The 21,303-nt window shown below is 48.0% G+C and overlaps 1 protein-coding gene across 1 annotated transcript; it reads right to left on the bottom strand.

The window, feature by feature from the left end:
* Window positions 1–4,065: 4,065 nt before the first annotated feature.
* LOC114591043 (zinc finger protein RFP-like) lies at window positions 4,066–20,758 on the bottom strand. The gene is made up of 6 exons (XM_077923082.1): window positions 20,321–20,758; window positions 19,375–19,470; window positions 10,829–11,059; window positions 9,439–9,461; window positions 8,251–8,406; window positions 4,066–4,862 (listed from the first exon to the last, which is right to left on the bottom strand). Exons 1-6 carry the CDS (start codon window positions 20,744–20,746, stop codon window positions 4,340–4,342), a joined length of 1,455 nt encoding a protein of 484 aa, XP_077779208.1. The 5' UTR covers window positions 20,747–20,758; the 3' UTR covers window positions 4,066–4,339.
* Between the last annotated feature and the right edge of the window lie 545 nt (window positions 20,759–21,303).

Below are 21,303 nucleotides of genomic sequence, written 5' to 3' on the forward strand. Positions count from 1 at the left end.
ACCATTTGGAATATGCATCGACGATAACCAAAAAGACCTTTCCCTGGAATGGCCCAGCAAAATCTAAGTGCAGCCGGCTTCAGGGAGATCTGGACTGCTCCCACCAGTGAACTGGTGCTCTGGCCACTTCTGGCCGCACCTCTTGGCATGCCTTGCATGTTCGTACCCATTGTTCTATGTTCTGTCCATTCCAGGCCACCACACATAACATTGGGCTAGCGACTTCATCCTGGCCATTCCCGGGTGTCCCATGTGAAGCGTCTCAAGAACCCTGTTTCTCAGTGGTGCTGGGATGATCACCCTATCCCCCCACAGGAGACAGCCCTTATGCATGGACAACTGGTGCTGCCTTGTCGCATAAGGCCTGAATTTGTCTTCATGCGGACCACCTGGCCACCCCCTCCCCACCCAAGTGAGCACACGGGAGAGAACAGCATCTGTCCTCATTTTCTCAGCTATATCAGTAGCCGTTACAGAAGCCCCCGGAAGTGTTTCAAGCATCATTATGTGCTCCGCTGGAGCGGGATCCTCATTGCTCCCGCCAGGAAGGGGCAATCGACTCAGCGCATCAGCGTGGCACAACCGTTTCCCCGGCACATGGGTCAAGGTGTACTGGAACCCGTTCAGGAATATAGACCAACGCAACATTCTGGGGGAGAGAATTTGTGGCGTTTGTTTGTTCGGGTTGAACAACCCTAACAGTGGTTTGTGGTCCGTTTCAATGGAGAAATGGCGACCGTACACATAATCATGGAACTTTTTGATTCCTGCCACAATTGCAAGCGCCTCTTTGTCAATTTGAGCATAGTTGCGCTCCGTGGGCGACAACGTACGGGAATAGAGATGGGCTTTTCCGAACCATCCGGTTGCCTATGACTCAGCACCGCCCCCAGGCTGTATTGAGAGGCATCACATGCCAGGACCAGTGGCTTCGACTCATCATAATGAGCAAGGACGCTCCTGCTACTCAGCATCCCTCGCAAGGAGTCAAAAGCCTTCTGCTGCCCCTGCCCCCATTGCCACACATTCTTTTTCTGCAACAGTCTATGTAATGGTTCAGCTACCGAAGCTTTCTGGGGTAAGAACGAATGATAAAAGTTAATAAGTCCCAGGAATGACTGCAACTCCGTCTTGTTCTGTGGTCGTGGTGCCTCGATGATGGCCTTAATCTTAGCGTCTGTGGGGTGGATGCCTGATGCATCAATTTTAAACCCCAAGAAATCCACAGTTGGCACCCCAAAACTGCATTTTTCCTTTTTCAGTTGCAACCCCACCTCCTTGAACTTGAGCAACACTGCACGGACACACGCAACCAGTTCCTGTGGGTCTTTTCCAGCAATCAAAACATCATCAAAAAATGGCAAGACCCCCGGCAGACCTCTTAACAGGCGTTCCATGAGCCCTTGAAAAATCCCTGGGGCCACACAAACTCCAAATTGTAATCTGTTAACTCTGAACGCCCCTTTATGTGTGACAATAGTCTGTGCTTCCGCTGATTGTGGGGTTACTGGCAGCTGTTGGTAAGCTTGTGCCAGGTCAATTTTGGTGAACACCTTGCCCCCAGCCAGTTTAGCCAACAGATGTGATACGACTGGAATGGGGTATGAATTTCCCCTGAGTGCCTTATTGATAGTACATTTGTAATCTGCACAGATCCTGACTTCCCCATTTGCTTTAAGGGGCGTGACGATTGGAGTCTCCCACTCTGCTGAGTCCACGGGTGAGAGAACTCCCTGCTTGACCAATTTATCCAGCTCTGCTTCGATCTTGGGTTGCAGTGCAAATGGCACTCGCCTTGGTTTGAGTCGGATTGGGGCCACCCCAGGGTCCAACTCGAAGTCAACTGGGGGCCCTTTATAACAACCCAGTTTTCCATTAAAGAGACCAGCAAATTCTTTGTATAATGCCTCGCTTATCTCAGGGCAGGTTTGGATTGAATTAAGCCCTGATATACTCAGTCCCAGGGCGGGGAACCAGTCAGTGCCCAGGAGACTGGGGCGACTGCCCTTCGCAATCACCAGTTTGAGTACCGCCTGTTTGTCCCGGAACTGTACTCTCACGGCACACATTCCCATGACATGGATGCGGCCCGCTGAGTATGACTGCAAAGTTGCCGGGAAGGGCTCCAGAGGGGGCAACTTACCCCTGGGGAAGAATGTCCTCGCGGTCTGGTCCGACACGATAGTGAATCCAGATCCGGAGTCCACCTCCATGTCGCACAGCTGACCCTCAATCTTCACCTTGACATGTGCCTTGCCTTGCGCTGGGAACTGCACGACCCTCCCGTTGATCTCCGTTACGTAGTGGCAGTCCTTTAGAACATTGTTTGCTGTGGGCGGTCTGCGATGCTCCCGTCTAGGTGCTCCTGTCGCACCCAACGCCGCCAATCTACAGACCCTGGCGATGTGACCTGTCTTCCCGCACGTCCGGCACATAGCATCCCGGAAACGACAACTCTTCCGCTCATGGCTTCCACCACACCCAGGGCACCTGCCTCGGTGATCTTTGTGCACTGTGCAGGCCTGACGCACTGACTCGACCCCACGGACTGGGCTCTGGCTCGGAGTAGCCTCTAGCTCGTCCATGGCATGCGCAACTTCTATCTGTGGCTTAGGGGCCCTGCGACTGGCATCAAGCTCCTCTTTTTCATAATTCTCCGTGGCGGTGGCCTCCTTCAAGGCTGAAGCAAGGGTAACGTCTTCTTTAGCCACGATGCATCTTCTGGCTTTCTTGCTGCTCAGACCACCGATAAACCGATCCAGGAGAGTCTCTTCCAGATTTTGGAAGTCACAGTGCTGAGCGAGCTTCCGCAGTTCAGCTAGAAATGCAGATACAAACTCCCCAGCACGCTGCCGGGCCATCTTGGTCTCAGTAGGTGCCAAGTGGCTTGTTAGGCAGGCAAGAATATCTTTGAGAGATGTCTCACTTACCTTCTCTGGAGCAAGCAATGCCTTGGCCAGCTCGAAGATCTCAGGCCCACAGTAGCTCAGGAATGTGGCCCTTCTTTTGCTGGCATCGGTGATCCCTTGAGCCACTGCGAAGAACTCGAAGCGTTTGACGTGGTCTTCCCACTTGTGGGGCTCTGATGGCTGGAAGGGCTCCAATACCCTTGGACTCTCCATTGTCCTGAGGGCAGGGTCGTCTTCTCAGCTGGCCAGTGAGTCTTGTTCTTAGCTACAATCCGGACTCTGAGGCAGGGCTGCGTTTAACCACTCCTCAGCATTCCGGATCCCACCTTCGTCGCCAGTTGTTGTGACATGGGGTTTGTGATTTCAGCTCTCTTGACATAATATGCTGGAGACAGTTCTCTAGTCACACTTCTTTATTAAAGCAAACAAGACTGAGACTTGAGGAGGGGAAAGCTACATTTATAGGAACAGGGAACTAGCTAGAAAGGATACATTTCGGAGGGAACAATATCAGGCAATCACAGTCCTGCCTTTTGGAGGGAACCAATAAGACAGAGGATCCAAATACAGCAGCTTAAATGAACCAATAGTAGCTGTACCCTCTGAAACCAAAAGGCAGTTACTTTACCCTAATGCAAATACAGACAATAATAATACAGATATAAAATCCTTTGACTCAATACACAACAGACAGAATCCAGCCTGTAAATAAGGAACGTCAATGCATCCACTCAAAACACATTTAACTGAGCAGAAGCCCCACTCAATGCAAGAAGGTTTACTTCTGACAACGGGTGGAGATGGCGAGGCTGTATTTGCAGAGGGCATTTGAAGATGATGCCCTGTTCAATTTCTTTTTCTTTTCCTTCCCGTCTGAGGCCTCTAGAGCAAGAAGCTATCCTTCGTGACATGGGTCAAGGGGTTCATTTTATACTCCTCTATTAATCCAATGATGCATGCATTTTCACAACTGCATAAGGTATTGTGGGGAAAGGAAGGTTTCCTAGAATTACAGAGTTGTGACGACCCTGAGGGTCATCTAGTCCCACCCCCTGCAGTGCAGGAAACATTTGCCCAATGTGGGGCTCAGACCACAACCCTGGGATTAAGAGTCTCGTCCTCTGCCAAAATCAGACATCTCAAATAGAAAACAAGATTGAAGGTGAGAAAATTTATTAGGACTCCTAAAATTGTGACTGTCTCTTTAAGAAGTGAGCTGCAGAGGGAATTCTGGGAAAAGGAAGGAAAATGCAAAGTAAGAGCAACCCATTTTTGTTTGGTTATTTCTGCTGATTTTGACTGGAATGAATCCTCTCAAAGGGCCCTCGGAAAACTGACCAAAGGGCTCTTGGCGGGTAAATGGTTTTTATGTCAGTCACTCTGGTCTGGAGAGAAACTCCTGCTGGGCCTGAGAGGCAGATTTAGTCTCCTCAGGAGATACTCAGGTGGGTTTTATAATTTCCCTCCAGATGAAAGAAAGGGAGGAGGGTCTCTGCAGAGAACGAGGCTCCTGAGAACGTGTAGAGTTCGGCTCCTGAGTCAGCGTCAGAAAAAGACACACGTCCCCCTTCATAGTCCAGAGTCACCCGGATCCTCCTGGGCTCCCAAAACAGGGACAGAGGAGAGGAAACAGGGGAGATGCAGGCCCAGTACTTCTCTCTCCACTTCTCCACAGCCCAAATCCCTTCCTCAGGCCTTAAGTAGATGATGCCCTTTCTCCTCACAGACTTCCTGGCAACCCCCAAAGCCCACTCTTTCCCACTTTCCACAGTGACTTCCCAGAAATGTCTGCCTGCTGTGAATCCCTCACGTCCCAACACACAATGCCGGTAACTGAATCTCTCCGGATTATCAGGCAGGGCTTGAGGTTTGTCTCCCCATCTCAGGCTTTTCTGATCCTCGGACAGGATGAGTTGGGGATGGGCTGTGTCTGGATCCAGAGTGACATTTGCTGTGGGGGAGAAGATGAGGGAAAGAGAAGATCAGGCAGAGTCAGCAGAGAGACAGAAATGGACATCCTGATAATAATAATAATAAAAACCCCAAAACCCCAGATTTCCTTTCAGATCAAGGGGATTTCTTTGCATCGCATGCTAGACTGAAACTCCTCCTTGCAGATTCTCATCAGAATAAATATATTCCTTGATGGTTTTTAAATCAGTTTCCTTCACTTTTTTATATCCGATGTGTATTATTCCTGCCCTCCTCTCAACCCAGGCATTTTCTAGGAGGAAAAACCACCCAGGAAACCTTTTACTCATCTCTTCTGTGTTATCTAAGGGGAAAGAGAGGAGAATTGGAGGAGGCAGGAGAGGATTGGCCTTTGGGGAGCTCTGGGTTGGGATGGGATATGAGGACCCCCTGTAATAATAATAATAATAATATATTTGCATACTGCCCTTCATCCATAGGTCTCAGGGTGGTTCACAGCATAAAAATACAACATAAAACCACATGTAGGCCTCCCCTCACTTTTGTGGGGGTCACGTTCTGGGCCCTCGTGCCCACAAGTGAAAATCGCATTAAGTGGGAAGCCTGTTTATTCCTGCTCTCCATCTCTCTCACCCACTTGGCCTGTCCTTGCCTTCCTCCCAACCATCTTGGAAGTTTAGGGCTTGCCGCCAGGTAAGAAAAGGCAGGTGGCAGGGCAATTTTACAAAGTACGGCTTATTCCATGCTTCTCTTTTGGATGTAATATATAACATAAGACTAGTTCTGTTATGTACTGAAGTTCTCACCCTGGGCCAGCAGAGGGATACTGTAGATAGTTATGCAAATGAAGGATTGAAAAGTGATGTTCAGTGATTGGATAGTTTTAGAAAATGGCAACAGTTACATTGTTCTGGGGCTCTATATAAGCAGGCTGACTGAGCTCCTCACCTTAGTTCTGTTCCAGCTTACAAAATAAAGAGCTGCTTTGGAGAAATCGCTGTGTCGTTTGCTATGTCAACCCACAACTTAACAAGTTCCATGGAGGGAAGGGGGAATAACTCAAAAAGTTACCAGTTAGGAGCTTAGACAGTCATGACAGGCAAGTGTAGGGTTGCCGTATTTTGAAGAGCAAAAAAGAGGACACATTTGCCAACTTCTACTCTTAACCATGGATCCCTATGATGACACTCGTTTTAAATACCCCTGCTCTATGTAGGCTTTCGAAGCTGTGATATACTGCTAGTAGCAATGTTCTGAACTTTCAACAACAAAAGAATAATAATAATACATATTGCTCCTCGCTTGCCACATGAAAGTATTTGGGCTCATGTTCACATCTTTATTTATTAAACTGTTAAACATGTACATATGGACTTTCCTTAAGGGCAGGGGGATATTAACTCTTGCCCTCCCAGATTCCTTCTCCAAGATCTTGTAGCTGAGCCAGCGTCCTTTTAGTTCAGCCACAAGACAAGGGTTTTATACAGGATGTGGCCAGCTTAAGATGCTGCTCTGTTGCGATTCTCTGCTCTAGGCTAGCTTAGCTGGGTGCCTTAGATCTGAGTCTAATGCACTAGAAATTTTTTCATGGGTTACTGTAAACCAAACCAAGCAACTTGAGACATTTTGCCAAATTTTAAAAATCCGCCCAGGGGAGAAATTTTAATCATGAAAATAGAGGACCTGTCTGAGAAAAAGAGGACATGTGGCAACCAGTCCTGAAAAAGGTCACATGGAAAAGCAACCCAACTCTCTCTAGGCAGGAATGAAACTCTTCCCTCTTTTATCTGACCCTTCTGGGGATTTCCTCGCCCCTCCCCGCATCTTCAAGTCCACCCTCTCTGCCTTTGTGGTACAAACAGCAGGCCGAGAGTCAGGCTGTACAGAAGAGACTCTTGACCCCCATGAAACACTAGTCCCCCCTCCTGTGAATTGGGGTCTCCATGTGAAATTTACCTCTCTGAAGATTTCTGAATGACTGAGCATCTGAGGAAGCAAAAAGACAGGCTTAACAGGCTACAATGCAGTAGCTAAAAAATAAATCTTTTTTTACAAAACTTCACCATAACATAGCATCTGTTGTTTCCTTATTTCAAGCAAAAGATGAAATCATGCAAAGACGACAACTGTAGGCCTAAGTAGTGATGTTAATTATTTTCCAAAATATAATTCTTGAGAATGTAATATCACTAGGCAAAGGAATTAAAACAACTAACGAGTTTAGCTGTGATTCCTGCATTGCAGGGGACTGGACTAGATGATCCTTGTAATCCTTTCAAGCTCTGCTATTCCATGATTTCATGGAAGAATCAGAAATGGTAAACCATACTAGAAAATGGCGGAATATAATCATTCAAAATCCACAAATGAAATGGGGGTCTGAATTGGATGGATGAAGAAAGGTTTAACATCTGCCCCAAGTAAACTGGTGGGGAAAAGCTGGAATTGAAACTGGAATTTCCAAGTATGCTGACAAACCAAATTGCAGAGGAAGAATTGGCAGAGCTTTACCCTGTAATTCCAAGGGACTCGTGTAATGGGAACTCCTCCCTCATGGAATATGGCTGATCTCTTAAGAACTGTGAGAACTCTGAGGAGATGGGGATGGCTGAAGCACGAGAAATGGCTGGTGAGGTTGAAACTCTGAGGAAGAGGCGGCTCAGGCCTTGGCTCTGCTGCTGGGAGACCAGCCTGGCAGGAGGTGGAGGAGGGACTGGGTGCTTGCGGGTGCCCCTTTTAACACACTTCATGAGGGGGAAATCCAAACAAATCTAGAGAAGCCCCAAAATAACATCCTCAGATTGTGTGGAGCGATAACAAAATGCAAGGGAGATTCCTTATACATGAGAACTGGACAAAATGGACATTGGACTGACCCTGCAGGATTCCCCTTAAGGGCTTTTGTAAGATATTGTAAGGTTCTGAGGCTTTTTCCCTACCACAAAGCAGTATATAGATGAGCAGCTGGCCAGACTCTCCAGGAAACTCTCCTCTCTTGAGAGGATCATCCAGGAGATGGAGAAGAGTCAGCAGCCAGCGAGTGAACTCCTGCAGGTAAGATGGTGGCAGGAACAACCAGAGGATCCAGGAAAACACTGCCTCCAATCCTTTATGTGCCCCTTTCATGTATGCAAGGAGTGCAGGGGCTGAGTTGATGGAGCAGACAGGGAACCACAAGGAAAAGGAGGTTTTGTATAACTGTAAACAGAAGCACATGGGAGGAAAAAATCCTGACTTTGCTCTACACTCTGGTTCAGGCTTTCTTTACAGGATCCAGCGTCACAATATACATGGGCCATTCTGGGAGACAGGAAATGAGGGCTGGAGCACCAAGAAGGAAGGTATCCTGGGGTTACTCAATTCCATGCAATAAGAGCCTGGCATGTTCAGTTCTGAAGAAGTAACAGAATTCCTAGTTTGAAATCCTGGCAGCCATTTTTCATTACCTTTCCATTGTTTCATTGTATCCTCCACAAGGTGATTTAGATCACAGGATTCCAAGATCCTGTTCCTTAGCTCTGGAGGGAAAGCCAGTGGCTTCTCTGGACTCTCTCTTTCCTCATACCTGGTGAAAAGAAAAACAGTGAATGGCCCCATTGTGGCCCCATCTCCCTAATTATTGCAGGAGATCTCAGTAACGTGAACAAAGTTGAAGTTCATTTCGCAACAGGTAATTTTCAGGATTCAGCTTCATCTCTTGACACCCACCTCCAATCCCTGGTCAGTGGCTTCATAAGGATGCTAAACAGCACAAGGGACAAGATGTAACCCCAAGCGACACCACCGGAGGGCTCCCATGGATTCAAACTATGTTGCCCCCTAACAACTTTCTGGGAAGGTCCCAGGACTTAAGAACCAAACCCCTGAGGTGGAATGCCGGCAACCCCTCCCTCCCTGAGCTTCTCCAGAGGATGTGAGTGATGTCCAAAGCTGCCCAGAGTTGGGTGGCTGCTACTTGGACAAGATGCTACTTGGACATTGAAATCTGTTGTCCAAAGCTGCCCAGCGGTCAAGGAGAACAACCTCCACCCTCCCTTCACCCCCTCTCTCACCCAGGAAGGGCACAACTCCATGCCCAATTGGACTCTCTCTCCAGAGGCATCAAACAACCGGACTTTCACCCCCCACTCAAGAGCACCTTCAGCCTCTCACGGTGGAAATGCTCCCCCCAAAAAGAACCCACCCATTCTAGCCCTCTCTCTGTGCCTCAAAGGGGCTGAGTTACCAGAGCTGAGGGGCTTCTAGTTGGGCATTGAAATGTGTCCTAAGCTCTTCCCAAGCATCTTTGGCACTTTCTCTGCTAGATGTTTTAAATTACCACAAAGTCCATGAACAGAAAGTGCAAGAGAAAGGAAAGAACCCCCATCCCTTTGTGAAGTGCTGTGGGGAGGGAGGGAGGAGGCAGTTGACCTTGATCATTGGAGGGAGAATTGGGGGGCTACAAGTTCAGAAGAGGGGGCTCTACTTTTACCTGAGAGATGCTGCAGGGAGTGAGTCCTCCAGTCTCCCCCCTGCAGCCCCTGCAGGGCCATGTCTGAGGTTCTGGCATCTCAGCTTCAAAGAGTGATGCTAATGGAAATGAGCCAGATCCACTTACCTCTGCAAGGTCCTTCTCACATCCTAGAGGGAAAAAGAGAAGGGAATTCACTGCACACCACAGGCCACACTAGGAAGACCCCCTCAGACCCTGCCCCTCTGACGTCAGTCTGCCTAGCACATGCTAAGGTTTTGGGTAGGGATGGAGGAATCAGCCAGTTTTGGTTTCTCTCAGCTTTTATTTTTCCAGTCTGAAATTATTAATTGTTGTGATTTAAAGTTCTCCACATTTCCATATTTTAATAACTTTAATCCAGTTTGCATTGTGCTATTCAGACAAACGTAAGCCTGCAGGATAATCCTGCCAGGGCACTGTCCCAGTCCCCAGATTTCAAATTATATTTTCCATCTGGAAAAATGCACCTGCAGCATAAAATGTCTCCAAAGGCGTAAAAAAAAAAGCTCAGTGTTTCTTTGGGCTCATCCACACTTCTGCTTTTCCTGTGCCCAGAAAACATGAGTCCAAGCGGTTTTGCCTTTGCCCTGCCGCTTTCCCTCAGGAAAAACCTGCTCCTTAGTGCAACATCAAAGCAAACGTCGATCCGGAGAAAACCTGGCTGAGGTTTGCTCTAATTCAGCAGTAAACAGTGGGTTTTCCTGGAGGAAAGGGGTGGGACAAGCAGCAGTCTGGATGAGTCCCTCTGTCTTGCTCTTTGGTCACTGTGACTGAGCACCATTTTGGGCCGATCTGTATCCATGGGGAAGGGGATCAACCCAGAAGTTGTGGAGGGAACTGGAAGAGAAGCTTGGTCAAGAGACTGGCTCATCTTGGAAGGAGCCCTGAACGCATCCTAGACCAGTGTTTTTCAACCTTTTTTGGGCAAAGGCACACTTGTTTCATGAAAAAAAATCACGCGGCACACCACCATTAGAAAATGTTTAAAAAATTAACTCTGTGCCTATATTGACTATATATAAAGTAATTCTCTTGAATAGGAATCAAATAAACACAAAGAAAGTATTTTATAATTACTTTATTATGCAATAGTAAGTAAACAGAAATATGAAAAATTATAAAATACTTTATTTTTAAATCTTTCGAATTTTTCAATTTTTCCCACGGCACACCAGGCAACATCTCGCGGCACACTAGTGTGCCATGGAACAGTGGTTGAAAAACACTGTCCTAGATGAAGCCCCCCACAGCTGAAAGGCATTCGGAGACAAAGCATCAGCAAAGAGCAGAAGATCAGCTCCTGTTCCATCAAGAATACAGACAAATCTCTAGTCTGCATTCAGGTGAGTTAAGCATCCCAGGTCTCTTGGGTCTTCCTGTCCATTACAAACCTGACTAGAGGCTCCATCATCTCAGCCCCTGCACTCCTTGCATACATGAAAGGGGCAGCCTTTTCCTGGAGCAGAGCCTTGGGCTGTTCCTGCCACCATCTTACCTGCAGGAGTTCACTCGCTGGCTGCTGACTCTTCTCCTCCATCTCCTGGATGATCCTCTCAAGAGAGGAGAGTTTCCTGGAGAGTCTGGCCAGCTGCTCATCCCTTCTACCTGCAATCTCCTTCTCCACCTCTTCCACATGAGTCAGCAGACATTTTTCTTGTTCTTCCAGGAACTGGCGCAGTTCTCTGAACTTCTCCACAATCTTCAGCCTCTCCGTTTCTGTTAATTTCTGTAAGAAAAGAGGAGGTCAGAGTGTGGAAGGTGCTCAGCCTTCAAAACATCAGGAGGAGAATTATGAGAATTCCCCAGGGAGGACACTTCTGATTTTTCAGAGACATGAAACCTCCAGTGGCTAAAGAAGTAAATCTTTATTTTGAGGGGAGGCCCTCTCCATTGCTGTTTCTGTTGACTTCTAATTTCCAGAGGGCTACAGCCTAAAGGAAGGAGCATTTTTTCCCTAGCCATGGATATGTGGGAAACGTATTGCAGTCAAATACAACAGTCCTACAATGCACATGCTGGGGAATGCTTTGTATCACTCAGGAGAAAACTTGCTAGTTCCTCCTGAGCTGGGACAGACTTCCTTTGCATGTGACTTAATGTGAGTGTGGCCTGTTCTTGGGAGAGGAGTACACGGCCTCCATGTTCTGCTCCGTGTCTTCTCCATTGTGTGTTCCTAAGAATTAGGAGAAGTGACTGCTCAGTCGCAGTCACTTGAGACTATTTCTGTTATGGGATAATTCACAAAGTTATATGTTGTTCTGTAAATTAAGTCTGCCTTCAGGGATCTTATTGTGAACTGGATGATTGTAAGTAAACTAGTTTTATGATAACTTTAATCAGATGGTCGTGTCTATTCTTTTAGGAGGGATATAAAAAAGGGACACCAGGAATCCTAAATAGTGAGGTTCAGATGAGCCTGCAACTAGCTAACCACTGTGTAATTTAAAAGGGGGATTATTTAACAACTCTGCTAAGTTATAGAACTTGCTGGCGAAAGTTAGGAAGGATATAATAAAATAATATATCTTCTCCTGCCTCCCTAAACAGGATATTCCCTGCATGATTCAGGGCATGGCATAACCAGACTTCATAGCTGCCCAGAGAATGTCCATGGACATAAAACACCCTCAGTTTAGACTGGGACCATAGAGGTGTAGGAAGGCAGCAGAAACAGAGGAGGATGAAGAGAAAGTGCAGAGTTTATCCCCATAGCTCCCTGGATTTCCTAAAGATGAAAAATAGCACACAATTAGAAAGACAACTCTTTCTTTATGGAGAAATCTTTATGGCAAATCAGGATTTGGATTGACCTGCTTCCACCCTCTCAGCTCATAAGTCTTCAGGTTTCTCCTTCACTGCTATTCATGTAATAAACAACAATGGAAAATTAGCTGCATTCAAAAGTGAATTTACAAACGCTTCAGGTTACAAATTCCACTAACTTGGAAGAGTTACCTTGAGCTGAGAACTTTGCCCCAGGATGAGAATGGAAATTGTGTGCCGGCAGCGTAGCGGCAGCAAGAGGGCCCATTGGCAAAAGCACGTTTCTAGTTAAGAACAGTTTCAGGTTAAGAACGGACCTCCAGAACAAATTAAGTTCGTAACTAAAGGTACCACCGTAAACTCAAATTGGCTGCATTCAAAGGTGAATTTACCTAAGTTGCTGTGATGGGATGATAAGCTGCTTGTGCGTAAAATCCAGATCCCTCAGAGTTTGACCAGGTTTTCAAACCTCTGCCTGTGACGGAGCCCCTCCTGCATGGCTACGTCAATCGCTGGCAGAATCCGAAAGTGGTTGCTTTCGGAAACGCTTCCAACATAAAAGCTCCTTAACGGAAACACGTCTCCTGGCCTCCCTGCGTGACAGTTTCCGGCGAGGAGTGGGTGTCCCTATAGGAGGTCCTGAGACCTCTCCACTGTTTTCGCTGGAACCGTCTCTGAGCCATCCCTCCGACTCACTTTCCCTTGGAGTTACTGCTCGCCCCCTACTGGTTCCCTCTTCAGCTGCAACACCTCTTTCAACCTCATTGAGCCTCTGCACCTCCTGTCCTTCCGATGGCAGTTCCCTGACATCCACCTCCCCTCCAGGGCCCCCTTCACCCCCTCCCGTCCCCTCCCCTTCTGGCTGGGAGGAGGTAAAACCCCTGAAAGAACCTTCCTCATCGTCCGTAGTTTCGAACACTTCCCTCCACTTGCTGCTGTTCCTCGTCTCTTGGTATTCCTCGTCATCAGAGTCCATTCCCTCTTCCAAATCCGACTCCGCGAATCCCTCCATTTCCTCTTTCTCGTCGGTGGTGCCGAAGTATTCCCTCCTAAACCTTTCTACCGGCTGTGGTTTTCTCGGGAATCTTTGGTGGAACGTTTCTGTTAAAACCTCGTCATTGACCTCCCCTGCAGTCACCCAGGTGTTTTCTGACTCCGGTTCCCCTTCCCACGCCACCAAATTCTCTACCTGATTTCCCTTCCACCTGGAATCGAGGATTTCCGCTACATGGTTGCTGCGTTCCCTCTCTTCCAAGGCTGGTCCCCTGGTGTGCTCCCCTTCACGTCCCCCCCTGTATGGTGACAGTAACGACCTGTGGAACACTGGGTGCAATTTCATGTGGTTGGGTAACCGGAGTTTGAAAGCCACTGGGTTGACCTGCTGAATGACCTCAAAGGGTCCCAATCTTCTGGGTCTCAACTTCTTACACCCCCCTTTGAACGGCAACCCTTGGGTGGACAGCCACACCTGATCCCCCACCCTTATGGCCTCACCTTCCCTTCTGTTCTTGTCTGCCTGCTCCTTATATTGTGCCTTGGCCCTTTCTAAGTTGAGCTGGAGCTGATGATGGATCGCTTCCATCTCTTCTACAAAATGTTCGGCCGCTGGGACGCTCCATCTCTCCCCTCCATCCCCTGGGAATGCCCTGGGATGACACCCGTAATTAGCCAAAAAGGGGCTCATCCCTGTGGACACATTCTCTGCATTATTGTAGGCAAACTCTGCCAGCGCCAACTTTTCGGCCCAGTCATTCTCTCTGTCATTGACATAACACCTCAGATATTGTTGGAGTATGCCATTTGCTCTCTCCGCCTGCCCGTTGGTTTCAGGGTGCCGGGCAGTGGAAAAATTGACTTCCACGTGCAGCAAGCTCATGAGCTTTCTCCAGAACCTGGAAGTAAATTGTTTGCCGCGGTCTGAGACCACCCTCAATGGAGCCCCGTGCAACCTAAAGATGTGTTCTACAAACAACTTCGCTGTTTCTTCCGCTGTGACAGCATGTGAGCAGGCTATAAAGTGGGCCATTTTGGTTAACAGGTCTACCACAACCATGATGGCTGTTTTCCCTCTGGACTTTGGCAGATCAGTCATAAAATCTATTGCCACTGCTTCCCATGGTCTTTCAGGTGTGGGTAGCGGTTCTAATAACCCTGCCGGCGCCCGCCTCTCCCCTTTGGCTCGCTGGCATTGGTCACACCCTCTCACATACTCCCGCACATCTTCCCTGACCTTGGGCCACCAAAATTCCCTGGTAACCAGCCACATGGTTTTGTGTTGCCCAAAATGCCCTGCTGTTGGGCTATCGTGCAGCTGCTTGAGTACCTTCTCTCTCAAATCTCCTTCAGGTATATATAACGCTCCCTTGTAATACAACGCCCCGTTTTTCTCCTCAAAACCTCCGGGTTTGTCTCCCTCCCTCCTGAGACCCCTGAGTTTGTCCTGGGCGTATTCATCATTCTCCGTTCCCTCTACCAGTTCTCTTTGCCCCACCAATGCCGCCCCACACTCCCAGCAGTCCTCTGGAATGACATGTCTTTCTTCGGGTGCTCCCTCCCCCTCCAAATATTCAGGTTTCCGTGAGAGAGCGTCCGCCCTAACGTTCTCTGGGCCTGGCACGTAACAAATCTCAAAGTTAAATTTGGAGAACTCCTGAGCCCATCTCAACTGCCGTTGGTTGAGCACTCGTGCCGTTCTCCAATACTCTAGATTCTTGTGGTCAGTGCACACTTGCACCTTATGTTGTGCGCCAATTAGCAGGTGCCTCCATTTCCGGAAGGCCTCATGAATAGCAAGAAGTTCTCGGTCATACACCGTGTAATTCCTCTCGGATTTGTTCAGTTTCCGCGAAAAAAAGGCACACGGTCTCCACTCTGACTCCTCCTTCCCTGGCTGCAGAAGAAGCACCGCCCCTATGGCTCGGTCTGATGCGTCTGTTTCGACCCTCATCTTTTTTTGTAAGTCCACATGCAGAAGTTGCTCCTCCGAGGCGAAGGCCCTTTTCAGTTCCTCAAAGGCTCGCTCCGCCTCCTCAGTCCAAACGAATTTCTTTTTACTGCTGAGACAGTCCGTAATGGGCGCCGTCAGGTGGGCAAAGTTTCGAATGAACTTACGATAAAAGTTCCCAAACCCTAGGAACCTCTGCACATCCTTCTTTGTTTTGGGTGTTTTCCATTCCAGTACTGCCTGGACCTTGCCGGGGTCCATGGCCAATCCCTTGTCGGACAGGCGGTACCCCAGAAACTCCACCTCCTTGGTATGAAACTGACACTTCTCCAGTTTCACCCACAGCCGGTTGGCCTGCAGCCTGCTCAACACTTCTCTGACGTCTCTTACATGCTGCTCCTCATTCTCAGAGTACACCAACACGTCATCTAGGAAGGCCACACAATTCTTGTACAGCAAAGGCCCCAGTACGTGGTTCATAAAAGCTTGGAAGCACGCCGACCCTGCTTGTAATCCAAATGGCATAACTAAATATTCAAATGCCCCTAAAGGGGTGAACATGGTGGTTTTCCATTCATCCCCTTTCCTTATACGTATCAGATTGTACGCCCCCCTTAGGTCCAGCTTTGTAAAAATCTTTCCCTTCCGCACCCTGGTCAAAATGTCGTCAATCCGGGGCATTGGGAAAGCCAATGGTTCTGACACTGCGTTTAACCCCCTGAAGTCACACACCAGTCTCGGCTTGTCCGTGTTTTTTTTATCCACAAAAAACACTGGGCTACCTCCCACCGCTCTGGACTCTCTGATGAAACCTCTCTTCAGGTTCTTGTCAATGAACTCCCTTAGCTCCTGCATTTCTCTGTCTGACATGGCGTACAACTTGCCTACAGGAAGCTGTGCCCCAGGGAGTAAATTGATTTGACAGTCAAAGGGTCTATGCGGGGGTAGTTGGTCAGCTTCCTTCTCGCTGAACACGTCGCTGAGATCTGCGTATTGCGGGGGCACCTTCCCTTTATCCATTACTTCCATTCCGGCTAGGGCGACTCTGGCTCCTCCCGGAACCTTCCCCTGCTTGCAGTGTTCTAGGCAGTGCGCTGACCCAAAGGAGACCACCCTCTGATGCCAACCCACTAGTGGATCGTGTAGTGCCAGCCAGCTCATCCCCAAAATGATGGGAGCTCCTCCCAAGGTGGCCACATTAAACGCTATCTGTTCAGTGTGCCTTGCCACCCTCATTATCATTGGGACAGTCTGTTGGCTAACTTCTCCTCCCAGCAGTTCTCTGCCATCAATCGTGGTCACCTGCAAGGGGTTACTTAAAGGGATAGTCTGTATCTGATGCTCAGCTGCAAACTCCTTACTCATAAAATTACAGGAGCTGCCTGAATCCAAAAGCGCCTTGATCTGTAGCGGGTGCCCGTTTGGCAACTCTAGAGACACCTCTATCACTAAAGCGGGTCTGGGTGGTTCTGGCGTGGGCACTTTCACTGCTCTTTGGCCTGGCTGCTGTGCCCCGACGGTGGCAGCCAGGCGTTGGCTTTTACTTGCTCCTTGCTCTCCTCCTCTTTTCCCCCAACAGCCCCTGCCATCCCTTGCCACTCCTTTCTCTGTGGGCAGACTCTGGCAAAGTGCCCTGGCTGTTGGCAGAGATAACATTTCTTGGCGCTCTTTCCCTCCTTCTTCCGCCCATCACTGGGATTTGAAACTGCGCGCGCCCACGCTGTTCCAACTTCCATCGGCTCTGCCGGCGGGAAAGGTGGCTCTGGAATGTCTGGAATGTGGAGCTCCCTCCAACGTTCTCCTTTCCCTTCCCGCCTTTCCAAAGCCCTCGCTTCCTGGCGCGCTCCTATGGCCAGCGCGGATTTGGTCAGCTGATCCATAGACTCCGCCCTGGGCCCCCGGGACAGTTCATCTTTCACGGCCGAAGAAAGCCCCTCTTCGAAAAGCATTTGAATGGGTTCCGCCGATAGGTCCCACCCCAATTTATGAATCAACATAGTAAATTCAGTCCAGTACTCTCGAACAGATCGGCTCCCCTGTTTGCAAGCCATTAACTGTCTTCGTACCACTCCCTGCTCAATGTCGCTGGAAAACATCAGATCCATGGCACGAAAAAACTTCCTTGTGTCCTTTAGGATCTCATTATTCACTGCCATCAAGGGTCTAACCCAGTCCTTCGCCCCCGATTCGAGATGGCCAATAACAAAAGCCACTCGCGACTCCTCGTCAGGGAAGTCATCATACTGCAGGTTGAGAGCGTACTGCATTTCAGTTCTAAAGGCATGATAACTTCTGGGGTCCCCCCCAAATTTCTGCACCAACCCCGGTACCTTTCTGGCGAGCGAGGTGGTTTTCTCCTTTCCCTTTTCTGCATCCTGAGCCCTCCTCTCCTCAAGCCTCGCCGTTTGCATGGCAAGCTGGAGCTCCAACGCCCTGTACCTTTCTTCCAGGCTTGGACCTCCTCCAGCTGCTCCTGCTCCTCCGGTTCCGGCTGGTTCACTCATGATGCCTTTGCCTGCACAAGCTGGCTTTCGAAGACTTTCGGATTGCTGTGATGGGATGATAAGCTGCTTGTGCGTAAAATCCAGATCCCTCAGAGTTTGACCAGGTTTTCAAACCTCTGCCTGTGACGGAGCCCCTCCTGCATGGCTACGTCAATCGCTGGCAGAATCCGAAAGTGGTTGCTTTCGGAAACGCTTCCAACATAAAAGCTCCTTAACGGAAACACGTCTCCTGGCCTCCCTGCGTGACAGTTTCCGGCGAGGAGTGGGTGTCCCTATAGGAGGTCCTGAGACCTCTCCACTGTTTTCGCTGGAACCGTCTCTGAGCCATCCCTCCGACTCACTTTCCCTTGGAGTTACTGCTCGCCCCCTACTGGTTCCCTCTTCAGCTGCAACACCTCTTTCAACCTCATTGAGCCTCTGCACCTCCTGTCCTTCCGATGGCAGTTCCCTGACAGTTGCTATTGCTGAAAAAGTATGGAGAACGAAACAGAGCAATCCTTTTAAATCCACACCTCTGAATTGTTCAAGGTAATGTATACAAGGAAGTAGCTACCCTAACATCTGATTCATTTTCAGAATAATAAATGAATAAACAAACTGATATGGAAAAAGGAGAATGGGGGGAAGTTGAAATGGGCAGATTTCCCCATCCCTCCTCAGTCCTGACTCGACTCTTCAAGAGCTTCTTCCCTCACTAGTAAGAATAGAGACACTTACCAGGAGGTCTTTTTCTTTTTTTTAAAGAATATTTATTAAAGTTTTCAATAGTAATACAATAAAAAGAAAAAAGGAAAAAATAACAAAAATACAAAAATAAAAATAATTAAAAACACATAAAGTTTCCATTTCTTATTTTTCATTAACTTATTTCCCAGACCTCCCCATACCTCCCTTTTTTGTATTCCAATTCAAATTGTTAGTTCAGCAAATCCTTATCAATAAATTTTAACCTATTTCTAACCCTTCCCCCCCCCCATATTCTCTTAAAGCATTACAGCTGGAAACCACTTAATTTCTATCCGACATCATTCTAACATTCATTAATTTTGCAATATTTCTGTAAATAGTCTTTGAATTTCTTCCAATCTTCTTCCGCCATCTCTTCTCCCTGGTCTCGGATTCTGCCAGTCATTTCTGCCAATCCCATATAGTCCATCACCTTCATCTGCCATTCTTCCAGAGTGGGTAGATCCTGTGTCTTACAGTACTTTGCGATAAGTATTCTTGCTGCTGTTGTAGCATACATAAAGAAAGTTCTATCCTTCTTTGACACCAATTGGCCGACCATGCCCAGGAGAAAGGCCTCTGGTTTCTTCAGGAAGGTATATTTAAATACCTTTTTCATTTCATTATAAATCATTTCCCAGAAGGCCTTAATCCTTGGGCACGTCCACCAAAGGTGAAAGAATGTACCTTCATTTTCTTTGCATTTCCAACATTTATTATCGGGCAAATGATAAATTTTTGCAAGCTTGACTGGGGTCATGTACCACCTGTAAATCATTTTCATAATATTCTCTCTTAAGGCATTACATGCCGTAAACTTCATACCTGTGGTCCATAACTGTTCCCAGTCAGCCATCATAATGTTATGTCCAACATCTTGTCCCCATTTGATCATAGCAGATTTCACCGTTTCATCCTGAGTGTTCCATTTCAACAGCAAGTTATACATCTTTGACAAAATCTTAGTTTTAGGTTCTAACAGCTCTGTTTCTAATTTTGATTTTTCCACCTGGAAGCCAATTTTCTTGTCCAAATTATATGCCTCCATTATATGGTAATAATGAACCCAATCTCGCGCTTTGTTTTTTAATTTCTCACACTTACCAGGAGGTTTTTGCTTTCCTTGTCCAGAGCTGCTTGATGGGCCAGAATTTCCTCTCTCTCTTTCCTCAGAATCTCCAGGCGGCGACAGATCTCTCCCTGAAAAGAAAAGGAAAGACTCAGGTTTGATTGAGACACACAGAGAGGAGGTGAATAGTATGCTGGCTTCTTGCGCCCAGTGGTCTTGCTATAATAGCAAAGTAATTTATTCGAGGGACATGGGTGGCGCTGTGGGTTAAACCACAGAGCCTAGGACTTGCCGATCAGAAGGTCGGCGGTTCGAATCCCCGCGATGGGGTGACCTCCCGTTGCTCGGTCCCTGCTCCTGCCAACCTAGCAGTTCAAAAGCACGTCAAAGTGCAAGTAGATAAATAGGTACCGCTCTGGTGGGAAGGTAAACAGCGTGTCCGTGCGTGGCTCTGGTTTGCCAGAAGCAGCTTAGTCATGCTGGACACATGACCCGGAAGCTGTACGCCAGCTCCCTTGGCCAATAAAGCGAGATGAGTGCCGCTACGGCAGAGTTGGCCACGACTGGACCTAATGGTCAGGTGTCCCTTTACCTTAATTTATTCGAGGAAATAAAAGTCCAGAGGTTTTCAACCTTTTTGGGTCCATGGCTCCCTGGACCAGCTACCTTTTTTCTGTGGCATCCCTGTGGGGCTCAGGGACCCAGTTAGGTCACCCCTTCCTTACAGACTTCTACCTAGTCTTTGCAGATGCTACTCAGGGATATCAAGGGAGATCCCTTTGTCCCCCTGGCAGAGAGAAAGACTTCAACTCCCTCCTCCCTGTCATCCCAGGAGCCCTCAGGCTTCCTCTTCGTTGCTTTTTACATAATAAACCACCACCAATTCATGCCATGCCTACTTTGGACGTGAGAATTAAAAATGAAACCTCCCAAGAAGAATCCACAGCTATTTCTCCCCCTCAAGATCCAGGGATCTCCTACCTTGTATTCCTCCAAAGCCTCCTTCAGAGGAATCACCTCGTGGTGTTTGTGCTCCTTGGATCTGTCACAAACCACACAGATGGGGGCTTCATCCTCCTTGCAAAAGAGCTTCAGGGGCTCCTGGTGATCCTTGCAGACTCCTCCTTTCCCTCCTTCCTCCTTTCCTTCTTGAAGGCTGAGATTCTGGGCTATTTCTACCATATTAGCCAATTGCCGATTGGGGATGAGGCTCCTTCTCTGAACTCTTTCTCTGCACTGAGGGCAGGAAGCCTCTGCCTCCGATTCCCCCCAGCACTGGATCAAGCAGGATCGGCAGAAGTTGTGCCCACACTCTGGGATGGTCACTGGATCCTTGAAGTAATCCAGGCAGATGGAGCAAGTGGCTTCATCACGGAGACGCTGGATGTGACTCCCTGCAGCAGCCATGGCTCCCTCACACCGAAGATCCAGTTAAGTTTCACTTTCTCCTTTCAGCCACTGGGAGTTTCCCTTCCTGGAAATGATTCAGAAACTCAGTGACCACGTGATCTCCCCCCCCCCTTTCTTTTAAAATGTCCCCAGGTCTTTGCAGTTCCTGGATGTTTTCACAAGCAGCAGCGAATGATTTTTGATTGTGTTATAATAATTTTGAGTTGAATAAAGGTTTCTTTTCCTCTGTATCAATAAGGGAATAAATATTCGCTATCAGTAATGTCTCCCCACTTGTCTGCCCCACTGCATTGCTTCCTGTGATGCTCAAAACCACAGTATAGTCTGCGGTATCGCTTCCTTTTCCAGCCCCTGTGAGATATTATAATTGTGTTCACCTTCTCTGTACTAATGTTATTTCTTTAATGTTACTTTTACGTTGTCTCCCTACTGAATGTTCTGTACTAAATGTAACTTTTTTAGTGTAAAATGTACCTACTGTCTTGCAAAAGGAAAAAATAATGAAAACCTGTCAAATGTTCAAACCTGTGAATGCTTCTCTCTGTGAGGGAGCC

This window comes from Podarcis muralis, chromosome 2, assembly GCF_964188315.1.
Source record: "Podarcis muralis chromosome 2, rPodMur119.hap1.1, whole genome shotgun sequence".
Taxonomy (NCBI): domain Eukaryota; kingdom Metazoa; phylum Chordata; class Lepidosauria; order Squamata; family Lacertidae; genus Podarcis; species Podarcis muralis.